The following is a 15,621-nucleotide window of genomic DNA, read 5'->3' on the forward strand; positions in this document are numbered from 1 at the left end:
GATCAAAATTTTGAGATAGCCATCTAGTTCAGCATAGTTGAAATATCCTATAACTATGCCTCTAGGGATGACATCCCTCCACAATCTTTGGAGCAAAGGCTGAAATTTATACAATTCACCCATTGTTTAAGTACAGAAGGATGAGGTCATTCAGGTGAAGCTTACAGGGAATTTTGAGGGGAGTGTCAAACTAGATTAAAGCATACTCTGTGCATGTAGGTCGTCAAAAGAGTGTATCTCTGGAATGGCTTAGGAGGATTAGGCTGGATATTTTAGGGAGTGATGAGAAGGGTGATGAATTAAACAAAAAGCAATATATACATGTCACCACTGCTAATCCTACTTCTACTACTACAAATGCTGCTACTACTACTACTGCTACTAATACAACTACTACTACTACTACTACTACTACTGCTACTACTACTACTACTACTACTACTACTACTACTACTACGACCACTGCCTCTATTAATACTGTCACTGCTGCTAATACTACTACTGCTACTCCTACTACTACCATCACTACTACTACTTTTAACATTAATACTACTATTACCGTTACTACCACTATTACCACTAGAACTACTACTACCATCACTATTACTACTACTGCTACTACTAATGCTACTACTATTACTTCTGCTATTGCTGGTACAACTACTATTACTACTACGACTACTATTACCACTACTGCTACTACTACTACTACTATTAATTCTACTACTATAATTATTACCTCTACTGCTACTGCTACTACTATTGCTACCACTACTACTTCAGCTACCACAACTACTACTACTACAACTACTAATTCTATTGTGACTACTACTAAGGCTAAGGTATTCAGATGAAAATTTCAGGAAATGCTGAGAGGGAAGTTGAAATAAATTAAAACCCACTAAAGCCTATCCATACAAATTAACGAAAGAAAATATCAGTAATATCTTGGGAATAGCTTAGAATGTTAAGTTGAAACTTACAGGGCATGACGAGTGCAATGTTCAACTAACCAAAAGGCAATATGTGCATATTATTTCTGCTACTAGTACTACTGTTACACTAGTACTACTGGTACTACTGTTACTACTACTTCTACTTCTAATACTACTACTGCTATTACTGCTACTGCTTATACTCCTGCTATTACTACTGTGAATGCTACTACCACTAAGACTAAAGCTGTGAAGGTGATAAATCAGGGAATATTTAAGGGGGGGGGGTAGGCCTAATTGAACTAAATGAATATACAGTGTTTGCATGCAGGTTGCCAAAAATACGTATCAGCAATATCTTCGAAACGGGTTGGAGTATGAAATTGAAATTTACAGGGCTTGTTGTGGAGGGTGTTGAACTGATCAAAAGAGAAAATTTGCGTACTATTACTACTAATTCTACTACAACTACTATTATTGCTGTACTACTACCACTACTGCTAGTACTACTACTGGTACTACTATTGCTACTGCTACTTCTACTACTATTACTAAAAATAAGGGTATTAAGGTGAAAATTTTAGAGAATGTTGAGGGGACGGTTGAACTAAATCAAAACACAATATGTGCATGTAGGTTGCCATAAGGACGTATAGTTTATGTCCCTGAAACTATTTAGGATATCCTGTTGAAATTTTTCAGCTTGTGTTGAGGGGTGATGCTGAAAAAAAAACAAAAAGTGTTATGAGCATACTACTACTAATGCTACTACTACTACATAACTATTGCTACTACTAAAACTAGGGGTAAAAAGATGAAGCTTTCAGAGTATGTTTACGGGGATGTTAAGCTTAATAAAAACCCGCTCTGAGCATGTAGAATGTCAAAAGTTTGAACCAACAGTGTCTCAGGATTGGCTTAGAGCATTAATTTGAAACACCCAGTGTATGTTGAGGCGTATTTTGAGCTAACAAGAAGGCACAGTGTGCATGTTACCTTTAGTGCTACTACTACTGCTACAACTACTACTTCTACTGAGGCTAAGAGTACTAAGGTGAAACTTTAAGGGAATATTTGGGGGAATGCTGAACCTAGTCAAATCACGCTATGTGCATTCTGGTTGCAAAAAGGATGTAAGAGCAATTTCGCAGGAACTGCTTAGAGTATTAAGTTGAAACTTTCAGGGTTTGTTGACAGGAATGTTGAACGAACGAAAAGACACTTCTGCTGGCACTGTGCATACCATGGGCGCCCATAAGCTGAATTCCAGGGGGGGGGGCAAACCTCGTCTAATTGTCACTTTTAATGCTATATAAGAGAAATGTCAGAACAAAAATATAAAAATAAGGCAGCATCATTCAGCCAGGGGGGGGGCCCCCCATATGGGCGCCCATGGTGCATACTCCTACCACTACTACTGTTTCTGATACTATTATTACTACTATTTCTACGATTACTACTACTACTACTACTAGTGAGGCTAAAGGTATGAAGGTGTAACACTCAAGGAATGTTTAGGGGGGTGTTGAACGAAATCAAAACACACTTTGTGCATGCAGGTTGTCAAAAGGTCGTATCAGTATATCATGGGAATGGACTGGGGAGATAAGTTGAAGATTTCAGGCATATTAAATGGGATGTTGAACTAACAGGAAGGCACTATGTGCATAATACTACTCCTACTGCTACAGCTACAACTGGTACTACTACTAGAACTACTACTACAGTTGTTACCACTACTATAACTACTACAAATACGACTATCGCTTCTATACTACTGAAGCTAAGGATATTACGAAGAACTTTTCTGGGAATATTGAAGAGAATATTGAACTAAAATGAAACACACTACGTCCATGCAAGGTATTAAAAGGACGTAACAGCTGTATCCCAAGAGTAGCTTAAAGTATTAAGTTGAAACTTTCAGTACATTCTGAGGGGGACGTTGAACCAACCAAAAGGTACTGTATACATGCTACTACTTCTACTTCTTCTACCAATACTTATACTAAGGCTAAGGGTATTAAGGAGAAACTCTCAGGATATGTTTAAGGAGATATTGAATCAAATTGAAACACGCTACAGGTATGTATACTATCAAAAAGCATATAAGCAGTATCTCATTTCGGTATAGAGTAGTAAGTTGATACATTCAGGGTATTCTGAGGGTTATGTTGAACTAGTAACAATGCACTGTGTACGAACTACTACTGCTAGTAGGAGTAGTAATACTACTGCTAGTAGTAGTAGTACTACTACTGCTAGTAGTAGTAGTAATACTACTGCTACTAAGTACTACTAAGACATTAGTACTACTATTACCAAGACTAATGGTATTAATGTTGAGCTTACAAGATCTGTTGGGGGGGGGGGTCTAAATTATAACACACTATATACATGCAGTTTACCAAAAGGGCGTATCAGCAATTTCTAAGATACGGCTTAAAGTACTAAATTATACATATCAATATATGAGAAAGGGATATTGAACTAGATCATAAAGTAACAATGGAATACTAAAACGACTACTCCTACTGCTAATACTACTACTGCTATCACTAATACTAGTAGTAACCTATCATGAGCTCCCGTACGAACATAATTTATGCATGTTCTTATGGTTTTTGTCACTGAGAATGAAAAAACAGGATTTCTCACTTGGATGGTTGTTTCTTGGATGTCAACAACAATTGAAGGATTTTTCTTGGATGTCAACAGCAATTTATGCATGTTTTTATGGTTTTTTTCACTGAGAATGAAAAAACAGGATTTTTCTCACTTTGATGGATGTTTCCTGGATGTCAACAACAATTGAAGGATGTGTCATGGATGTCAACAGCAATTTATGCATGTTTTTATGGTTTTTGTCACTGAGAATGAAAAAACAGGATTTTTCTCACTTTGATGTATTTTCATGGTTTATTAATGTCTAATGGGGTCAAGGTCGATTTATTTGTTGTTGTTTGGCCAGGTGTAATGCATATTTTTATGGTTTTTGTCACTGAGAATGAAAAAAAAACAGGATTTTTCTCACTTTGATGTATTTTCAAGGTCAATTGATTTGTTGGTGTTCGTCCAGGAGAATTGTCTCCGGGCGAAGTTTCCAAATGCGCATTGACGGTGGGGAAAATGTTTTGGTCTAGGACTCGAGGGGGAAGTGAATTTCCGAGAACTTGATTTACATAATCGCTAGGGAGAATGTATTGATTCACGAAAGGGAAATTAGAAATGACATCACTTGTTATCTAGGAATTATACGGGACTCTAAAGAGATAAATTAATATTCTATTTTTTGAATACGGATTCTTTGATCTTTAGACTTAGCGATAAAATTAATATTCTATCGAAACCATAATAGTGTAGTTAGGAACATCTTAGAGATGAAGAGATTACCGCAGGAAAGGGTTTCCTAGGAATTTCAAATGTGACAGTGCAGGGATGTCAAAACAAAAGGAACACGCTGAAATTACGTTTAGAGATTATTTGGGCGAAACCGTTTTAAGACATTTTAGAAGATGATTTAAGCGCAACCGTTTGAGGCATTTTAGAAGATAATTTTAGAAGATGATTTAAAAGAGGATTTGAGGGTGAAACTCTGTGGTCGTTATAATACACAAGTTCTATTTGAACAGTGTTGTGAGGTCCCCTACCCCGACCCCAAAGGGTCCTCCTACACCAACCCCAAAGGTTCCGCCACCCCCCCCCAACCCCAGTAGGCCCCCAAAGGTCCCCGGACCCCCAAATTCCCCCCGGGCCCCCAATGGCCCCCGAGCCCCCAAAGGCCCTACCCCATTTTTTAATGCTTTTTATGTGCACGTGACACATAGAAGGGCCCCCACATTTCAAAAGGCTTTATTATATCTTTTCAGAACAAGTTCTTTTCTTAATATTCCCTCCTAAACCCATTTTACAAGTTGATGTACTCATCCTTTTCACCACAACTTTACCTTACGACTTTTTGAATACCCCAACGCCAAGAAGTACTTTTCAAAAGACTTTTTTATATTATTTCAGAACAAGTTCTTTGCGTAATGTCCCGCCTAAACCAATTTTACAACTTGAAGTACTCATCCTTTTCACCACAACTTTACTTTATGGCTTTTTGAATACCCCAACGCCAAGCAGTACTTTTCAAACGGCTTTTTTATATTATTTCGGAACACGTTCTTTACGTAATGTCCCTCCTAAACCAATTTTACAAATTGAAGTACTCATCCTTTTCACCCACAACTTTAGTTTAGGGCTTTTTGAATATCCCATCACCAAGCAATACTTTCAAAAGGCTTTTTTATATCTTTTCAGAACAAAAATCAAATATTATTAGTAAAATCATAAGTATTTTAAATGTGTGCATCAAAGTAACAACAATCTTCTTTAATACCACGAAATGTTTACTGAACACACACAAATCCCTCTTAGAAATAATATTTTTCATCAATAATAACACTTTTTCTGTTCGAACTACCAAGTTTTCTATCAAAGATACCAAATTTTTTCTTAGAAGTTACATTTTTTTGACTGTGATAACAACTTTTCTTTCAGAAGTAGCAAGTTCTGCTTAACACTAACAAACCTTCTCATCAAAGTAACGACATTTTACCTTAATACTAACATACTTTTACTGAACACACACAAATTTCTCTTAGAATTAATATTGTTCATCTATGATAACACTTTTTCTGTTCGATCTAGCAAGTTTTCTACCAAAGATACCAAATTTTTTCTTAGAAGTAACATTTTTTGACTGTGATAACAACTTTTCTGTCAGAAGTAGCAAGTTCTGCTTAACACTAACAAACCTTCTCATCAAAATAACGACATTTTACCTTAATTCTAACATACTTTTACTGAACACACGCAAATTTCTCTTAGAAATAATTTTTTTTATCAGTGATAACACTTTTTCTGTTCGAACTAGCAAGTTTTCTGTCAAAGATACCAAAGTTTTCTTAGAAGTAACATTTTTTTATTGTGATAACAGCTTTTCTGTCAGAAGTGGCAAGTTTTGCTTAACACTAACAAACCTTCTCATCAAAGTAACAACATTTTACCTTAAAACTAACATACTTTTAATTAACACACGCAAATTTCTCTTAGAAATAATAATTTTCATCAGTGATAACTCGTTTTCTGTTCGAACTAGCAAGTTTTCTACCAAAGATACCAAATTCTCCGCTTCAGTTCAGATTTTTCCCAAAGAGATGACAAAATTTAAAATAATGTTCCAAATCTTTCATAGAAGATAGAAAAGTTCAAGTTCACTTCTGAAATTTACCAAAGAACACAATTCAATTCTAATTTCTCCAGAGAAAATGCAAATCTTCCACTCCAGTTTTAAGTTCACCAAAACAAAGAAATTTAAAGATCTGTTCTAAATTTTTCCGTAGTAGATAGAAAAAGCTATACCTTAGCTGCGAATATTTGCTATGAAGATAAAAAGTTCTACTTCAATTTTAAATTTTTTCAATGAAGTGAAGAAAAGTTCAACTTCAATTCTGAATTTTCTCAATGAAAAGAACTAAGTTATTGACCAATTCTATTTTTCCAAAATAATATAAAAATTTTCCACTTAAATTCAGATCTTTCTCAAAGAGATGAAAAATTTAAAATACTGTTCCAAATTTTTCATAGAAGATAGAAAAGTTCATGTTCTCTTCTGAATTTTACCAAAGAACATACTTCAATTCTAATTTCTCCAGGGATAATAAAAAGCTTCTAAATTTTTCCGTAGAAGATAGGGAAAGTTATACCTTAGATGCGAATACTTACCTTGAAGATAAAAAGTTCCACTTTAATTCTAAATGTTCTCAATGAAAAGAAATAAGTTATTGTTCAATTCTATTTTTCCAAATAATAAAAAAAAAATTTCACTTCACTTCTGATGTCTCCCAAAGAGATGAAAAAAATCTAAATAATGTTCCAAATTTTTCACATAAGATAGAAAATTTCAAGTTCTCTTCAGAATTTTACCAATGAACGCAATTAAATTCCATTTTCTTCAGAGAAAATAAAAATTTTCCACTTCAGTTTTATATTCACCAAGACATAAAGAAATTTAAAGTTCTATTCTAAATTTTTCCCTAGTAGATAGAAAAAGCTATACCATAGTTATGAATATTTTCCCGGCAGAAGAAAAGTTCAACTAAGATTCTGAATTTTTTCAGTGAAAAAGAAATAAAGGAGGGACAATACGTAAAGAACTTGTTCTGAAATAATATAAAAAATTCTTTTGAAAAGTACTGCTTGGTGATGGGATATTCAAAAAGCCATAAAGTAAAGTTGTGGGTGAAAAGGATGAGTACTTCAAGTTGTAAAATTGGTTTAGGCGGGACATTACTTAAAGAACTTGTTCTGAAATAATATAAAAAATTCTTTTGAAAAGTACTGCTTGGTGATGGGATATTCAAAAAGCCATAAAGTAACGTAGTAGTGAAAAGGATGAGTACTTCAACTTATAAAATTGGTTTAGGAGGGAATATTAAGAAAAGAACTTGTTCTGAAAAGATATAATAAAGCCTTTTGAAATGTGGGGGCCCTTCTATGTGTCACGTGCACATAAAAAGTATTAAATAAAATGGGGGGGCTTTGGGGGCTCGGGGGCCTTTGGGGGATCGGGGGGCAATTGGGGGCCCGGGGGAGTTTGGGGGTCCGGGGACCTTTGGAGGCCCATTGGGGTTGGGGGGGGGGGGTGGAACCTTTGGGGTTGGTGTAGGAGGACCCTTTGGGGTTGGGGTAGGGGACCTCACAAGACTGTTCAAATGGAACTTGTGTATTATAACTACCACAGAGTTTCACCCTCAAAGCCTCTTCTAAATCATCTTCTAAAATCATCTTCTAAAATACCTCAAATGGTTTCGCTTAAATCATCTTCTAAAATGTCTCAAAACGGTTTCGCCCAAATAATCCCTAAACGTAATTTCTGCGTGTTCCTTTTGTTTTGGCATCCCTGCGCTGTCACATTTGAAATTCCTAGGAAACCCTTTCCCGCGTTAATCTCTTCATTTCTAAGATGTTCCTAGCTACACTATTATGGTTTCGATAGAATATTAATTTTATCACTAAGTCTAAAGATCAGAGAAGCCGTATTCAAAAATAGAATATTAATTTATCTGTTTAGAGTCCCGTATAATTCCTAGGAAACAAGTGATGTCATTTCCAATTTCACTTTCGTGAGTCAATACATTCTCCCTAGCGATTATGTAAATCAAGTTCTCGGAAATTCACTTCCCCCTCGAGTCCTAGATCAATATATCTCTTCCCCACCGTTAATGTGCATGCGCAAACTTCGCCTAGAGACAATTCTCCTGGACGAACACCAACAAATCAATTGACCTTGAAAATACATCAAAGTGAGAAAAATCCTGTTTTTTCATTCTCAGTGACAAAAACCATAAAAACATGCATTACACCTGGCCAAACAACAACAAATAAATCGACCTTGACCCCATTAGACATTAATAAACCATGAAAATACATCAAAGTGAGAAACATCCTGTTTTTTCATTACCAGTGACAAAAACCATAAAAACATACATAAATTGCTGTTAACATCCATTAAACATCCTTCAATTGTTATTGAAATCCATGAAAAATCCATCGAAGTTAGAAAATTCCAGTTTTTTCATTCTCAGTAACATAAACCATAAAAACATCCATAAATTTCCGTTGACAGCCAAGACACATTATTCAATTGTTGTTGACATCCAGGAAACATCCATCAAAGTGAGAAAATCCTGTTTTTTATTTTCAGTGACAAAAACCATAAAAACATACATAAATTGTTGTTGACATCCATGAAACATCCTTCAATTGTTGTTGACATCCAAGAAACAACCATCAAAGTGAGAAAAATCCTGTTTTTTCATTCTCAGTGACAAAACCCATAAAAACATGAATAAATTATGTTCGTACGAGAGCTCATGATAGGTTACTACTAATACTACTCTCAATGCTCCTACTATTACTTCTGCTAATAGGACTACAACTATTGCTAATACCAAGGCTATTAAGCTGGAAATTTTAGGGCTAAAAATATTACCACCACTTTTGCTACTACTTCTAATTCTACTACTGCTACTATTACTGCTACTATTAAACCAAATCAAAATACTTCCAGTGCATCCAGGCTGTCAAAATAGACCAGGTTATTAAGATATCCAGGATGGATATCTTGGTACTGGAATATGGTGTAAAGAAGAAACTTTCAGAAAAATTTACGTTACATCAAAATAAATAAAAAGGCATTATGTGGATACTGGTTGTCAATAAAACGTATCAGGAATATCTTGCGGACAACTGAGGGTAATAAGTCGAAACTATCAGGGCTACTACTATTACTACTTTTACTCTTACTATTTAACTAAATCAAAAGCGTGTAAGCTTATCCAGGTTCAAAATAATTTTTTCAAAAATATAATTTGTAATCGAAAATCTAGATTCTTATTGAGAAAAACCAAAAAAATTTAAAATATTCTTTTCTTAACGAATGGAAAAGACAATGTCAATAAAAAAACGAGCACAGTTAATATTTTTAAAAACTTTCTTTCACAAAAGACGTTTTTCAAAGAAAATTGAAGAGCGACATTAAACCAAAGATGAGCAGAAATAACGTAAAATAATCTTTGAAGCGTAAAATTACCATATATTACCATCAATAAACAAATGAAACCCTAAGTAAACAGCAATTACAATAAATAACTGAGTTAAACTTAAAACGAGCAGAATCTAAGAGGAGTAGGACTGACAATGCACGTGCCTTCTAAAGACCAGAACATAATTTTCATTTTACTGAAAACAAAACATATTTCTAATATTTTCTCTTTATTTACCTTTAATAAATCCAAATTTTAAGCCTTTTTAGACCTGCTATTGCTTTTGCTTACAATGAATCGTATTATTGTGTTAACTATAGCCCTTACAGGCTTTTAGTGTTAATAAATATCCTCATGTTGCTCTGCTTGAACACTTAAAGGGTGATTCTGTTGTGAAGCTAACTCTTGCTAAGGCGTTACTTCTCTGAGGAATTTCTAAAAAATCAATTTCTAAAAAATCCTCCAACAAAAACTCCTCGTTTTTTTCAAATGTCTTTTGATGTGGCGTTTTTTTTTATATCCCTAAAAAATGAAAACATACTCCCTGGAAGAGCTGAAGTAGAGCAAGTAACTTCGAAACCTTACTCAATCTGATTATCTTTACAAGAAAATTTTTTGGCCGAATATCTGTAAAAAGTTTCATCAGGCAACTGGATCTTCTATTTTGTTTTATAACATAAAGAGTAGCAAATCTGTAATTTGAAGTTTTTGCACTGCTATGAAAAAAGTGATGACAGTAATCCAGGATCGTTTATAAAGGTAGCTCAGCATAAATAATGATTATCGAATCATGGTAGTTAGAGTACGATTTTTCACGGTATTTTCGTACCTTATTGATTTAACCTGTCTTACATTACAAATTTAAATCGTTTCTACATATTTTCTCTGTTTTTTTTTATCCAAGCACAAACATCAAGATTGAGCTGTTTTTCAAAAAGTTTCTTTCCAGTAGTCTTGGGCCTACAGTACCAACTACAGCCTACAGTCCCTATAACGGGCTGGGGATATTTTTTTGCCTGCTTGTCTTATAAGAACCTTTGTATTAATGGTTAATTTGAAATATTGAATGATAGATTGCAAACTATGGATTTTAATTGGCAGTTTGATTGTAAATCTAATTTTTAATTAAGATTTTTATTTCAACTTTGCTTGGATTTTTCATATTCATAACTTTGATACCAGGCAAAATTACCAAGTTTGACCAGATCGAATTGGCACGATGGAAATAAAAAAAGATCTTTTATTGATATTTAAATGAGAATAATTTTAATGGCGAAATAACATGAGTAGTCTATCGTTAAGCATTATTAACAAAATGATTCATTTCTCTTCGATCCTTCTATTTTGCGCAGTTGCAATCGTAAAAAAAAGCAAAATACTGAATATTTTAATACCCGTCATAATTTCCTTTTTTCTACATTTGATGTCTATCTAGTTGGTTTGATTATTTATAATATAGTAGGCCTGCTTCTTGAAATCCTTGGCTTGATTATTTACTTACAATATCTCATCTCTCAGTTTTTCTTGATAGGTCCGAAGTTCGTCAATAAAAACCGTCATATATTCATAGTAGATGCCAGCACCTTCTTTGTTCCCTGATATGTTGACATTGTTGTAGATATGTCCCCTCCTGAAGTTAAATTTGAAACTTAAAAAGAAATTCTTACAGAAATTTTCAAAGTATCAGGCAAAGCAAAGGATTGCCAATTGACAGTCCAACCAACAATTGGTCGAGTTGAATATTTTTTTTTCAAAGGGTGAACAACTATTTCGAAGTCGAGCTTGAAAACAAGGGCATAAAATAGACCCTTTCAGCAAAGAAGAATTCCATGATATTTACAGTAAGATTGAATTATCTAGAGAAGGTGACATTACGTGATGGTCCTTGCTTCTGTCCTAGTTATGGTAAGAGGAAAATATAAGAAATTTCATTTAGCAGTATCGTATTCAGATGAGCTAATAATTTAAATTTTGAAATGAATATAGAAAATGACTAATTAGATGTTAATATGGGTTGTTTAATCACTATCAGAAATCTGGGTAGTATTCGTTTGCCGGCATATAAGACAGAGAAATTTATAACATAAAACTACTACTACCAACAACTCATCGCAGCGGAAAGCCAGCTGGGTAAACTTTGGTACATATGCTCATCTATTCACAAGATTCACTCTTTACTCCCTCCCATGAAACTTCAAACTCCTTTAAATCTCTTCTAATTACCTCTACTCGTCTTATTGAAGGAGATCTTGCATTTCATTTAGCTCTTGCCGGATTTACCAAATCGCCATTTTCGATAACCTATCAGTTTTCATCCGTAAAAAGTGACACGCCCACCTTAAACTAAATTTCATTAAAGCCCTAGACAATAAGATCAAATCAGATTGTTGTTTGATACACGGTTGCTCAAATGAGTGCCTAAAACTACTCTTAGACAGTTTCTTTGGAGAATTTCTATCATACTATCTTCAAACTTTTGTAGTACCCATGCTCTAGAACTATTATTGACTGACATCTTAGCCATTGTTATTAGTATCTCATCTCCCCGTTTTCTTTTCGTTCTTTTTCCTCTTTTAGAAGGACAAAATCTATCAAAGCAATCCGTTTAAAATAAAAGCCACTATACTGCTTAACTAATGAATGAAACCGAACGACGAATTGATTTCGCTGTCTACTTTAACCGCAGCAAAATTACTTTTGTATGTGGCAGCAATCAATTTAACGTCAGGTACTCAGGTATTTGATCTTCATTAAAGCTTATCCATCAGCTGAATCAAGTATTGTTGATAAATTTTAGCATTCAGCACGAAAAGGGCCTTATAAGATCCCTATATTTATAAATTAATCGAAGCATGAATGATAATCATGTTATCCCTATGCAACTGCTAACAACCGTATGTACTGCAAGAAAGACATGTTTTATTTCTTGTATTACTCTTAGTTTTTCTTTTTTGTTATGGTGGTCGTTACGGTTGTTGTGCTAGTAATGAGCTATAAATATAACCACATACGGAACGCTGATCTTTCTGTTTTAGCATCCAAACCATTGTTTCTTTTTTGTGTGTGTGCTTTTTTTTGTACTCCCTTATTGGCTTGTGGTACAAGTTATTTTTGTTAATTGACTAACATTGTACTTTACGCTACCTGTAACCATAAATAAGAAAACACATCAAGACCAAGTACAGCAACCACAAATGAAAAAAAGACGCAACAAGTGCGGTCTATGATTCTTTTCTTCTAGTTTGTGTAAAATATAAAATTACTGATTTTACTGAATTTCGAAAATATTAAACAAAAACCATGATCCTTACCAATTATTTCTGAAAATTAGCAATTGAAGAAAAAGTCAATGCACCATACACTAATATAGCCTATCTTACACAGATGAAACGAAAAATAGAAATGACTATAAAATCAGCACCAGAGGCATCAGAGCTGCACAAAATAATACTTAAAAAGAGCAGACAGCTTCATGATTTTGTAAGGAAACAATAGATGGCATCAATTATGCTTTTTCCTTGGAGAGCAGCTTAGGTTCGGCGTAACCCTTATAAGTTTCCCATATCTGTTCTGTACTCAGCTTACTGCGGGGTTATGAGCTGATATTCTTTATATACCTTCGTAGTAGCCCACGCGCTATATCATACAGCTTTTGATTATCAAATGGACCTTTATTACTCTTGATTCCTATATTGAAGAATACAGACTTCTGTAAATGAAAGTTCAAAAGCAATGAACCAAATTACAAATAAATAGAGTCTTTCAGATGAGCAACATATAGGCTATATCTTTGTAAGTTCCTTATCCTCACAGTGGAAAAATCATGTCTTTTGCGCAGTTACTTCCTTGAAAATAGTCGGTTAGTTTCCTAAAGCAAAAGTGCCCCTCATTTGGTTCATTGGTTGTAAATTTTAAAAAATACTATTCTCGAATCATTTCGTGGTAACGAACTAAAAGTAAAGAGTGACTTAGCCTGATGGTAACAAAAACTTTAAAAGATGGAATTTTGATAACAATGGGTATACCAAAAGAATTGGCTGTTCATGTTGATTCTAAAGATATAAAATTCATTATATTTAGTGTTATCCATTAAAAGTTACGAACCTGAGAAAATTTTTCTGATTTTTTAAAAAGGGGGAAAATACCACCAAAATATTAAGAAATCCTTATGAAAATCACAAAATAAGATTCAGCGTATCAGAGAACCCTTCTGAAGAGGTTTCAAGCTACTGTGTGTAAAATATGAAATTTTGTAGTTTTTTTGCCATAACAAAGATCACGAATGCCTGTTTATTTGTTCTTTTTTTGTTTTGTTTTTTTGTTTGCCCTTTTTAAGCAACCAAAAAGATTGGTGAGCAACTAGCTTCCTTCCCGAGTCCCATTTTTCCCAAAAGTCATCCGATCCCAATTTTTAAGATAGCCATTTTATCCATCGTAGTTGAAAAGCCCAATAGGTATGTCTCTGGGGATGAGCCCCTAGGGAAAGGGCTATAAGTTATAAAATTTTGCCATAGTTTATAAATAGTGTTTGTTATTGGAAAACATACCGACATTTTCTTTTTTTTTTTGGGGGGGGGGAAGGGGGTAATTTCAGTGAGGGTATGTTCCACGGCGAGAATTTTTGAAGGAAAGGCAAGCTTTTAGTAGTGAATTTTCCAGACAAAGTTTTAATTTTGAGAAATTTGCCAGAATACCTGTGCAAAGTTCTTTTTATTTTTCTTACTTTCTCTTCGGCGTTTTAATTTTATATGTGACGATGTTTCGGTGGAATTGCCCTTGCGAAGTTTTCAGCAGGGTGGAATTTCTGGGGCATTTTTCCGTGGGGCAGTGCATTTTTCCATGGTAGAAACCCTCCATGGGGGAATTTTCCGCGAGAGAAACTTTCTGTTACAAAGGAATTTACGGGAAAATTTGTCCACGGAGGGGATTTTCGGCAAAATTTTAAAAAAAGATCAAAAATCAAATAAAAAACAAGTCTATTTGTAAATGAAAGTAAGGAGAATTTTCTAGGTGGAATTTTTCGCAGATTTCCTAGTATTATTTGAAAAAATTATCAGGAATTGAATAAAAAAGACATACTTTTTCAATTGAAAGTAAAACTTATAACAAACAGAAAACCTATAACAAACAAAAACTTGTAACATTAAAACTTATAACAAACAGAAATTATTGTATATAGGGAGGCTGCCCCTCCTTAATATCTCGCTCTTTGGACTAAAATTTGATTTTTGTCCCATATCTTTAAGAGCCACTCTTGAAACCCAAGGGCCATTCAATTGTAATAAGAAGCTTCTCCAAGCACGAAGTATGAAGAGCCAGGGATTGAGGAGAAGCAACCCTCCTAATATACGGAATGATTTCTATTCGTTCTAAGTTGTAATGTGTCTTATCTTCAGTTGAAAAAAAGTTTTTTATTTATATTATATAGACTTCACTGTCCAAGCCGGACTTTACTCCCATCTATGGACAAAAACAGAACTAGCTATAATTAGATTAAATTTGTGAACAAAATATTCAAAAGCAATTCCCAGGTGATTACAGCCTGGCCTGGGCAAATAATACTCACGTTATAGACATATTCTGAGTATGCTGGAATGTTTTCATAAAGTTGGCGTAATCGTGGAATATTAATGGAGAAAATTGTTGAGACGCATTAAGATAGTCGTAAGCCAAAGAGTCAAATCTCACAAATCTTGCGTAGCTGTAAGCAGTTAATCTTCCTCTTCCAAAATAGTACAACCCATACACAATGGATATGGAGAAATTTTCTATGCTTTTGATTATGTACTTATATGCAATCAGGTTTCTGAAACCAAATAAAAAAAATTAGAAAATTTGACTGCATATATTTTTCATCTAAGCAGTCAAATATAAATATTTGAAACCAAAGCAAAGTCATTAACATGTAACGTTAATGTCGCAATATTGTCCAACTTCTAATAGGATTAAGAAATCATGCAAGGAGTTATTAGATAATTCAGGTGACAAAATCTCTTTGACAAACGTTTGGAAACTCAAAGATGGGACCAACCTTTAACGAAAGCACCGGAGGACTGAGCTTAGCTCGGCAAAGTGAATTTTGGACATAAAAATTG

General features: G+C 34.2%; 1 protein-coding gene across 1 annotated transcript in view; it reads right to left on the bottom strand.

Annotated features, from left to right (window-relative positions):
* The window catches only part of LOC148951266 (uncharacterized), a 108,069-nt gene that overhangs the window by 13,463 nt on the left and 78,985 nt on the right, over positions 1-15,621 (bottom strand). The window contains exons 7-8 of the mRNA XM_089091049.1: positions 15,093-15,332; positions 11,028-11,156 (exon numbers count right to left, since the gene is read on the bottom strand). Of these exons, the coding sequence (XP_088947175.1) occupies positions 11,028-11,156; positions 15,093-15,332 (369 nt within the window). The remainder of the gene's footprint in view (positions 1-11,027; positions 11,157-15,092; positions 15,333-15,621) is intronic.

Source organism: Artemia sp. Qi Xiang Cuo, chromosome 6 (genome assembly GCF_049724085.1).
Source record: "Artemia sp. Qi Xiang Cuo chromosome 6, ASM4972408v1, whole genome shotgun sequence".
NCBI lineage: Eukaryota > Metazoa > Arthropoda > Branchiopoda > Anostraca > Artemiidae > Artemia > Artemia sp. Qi Xiang Cuo.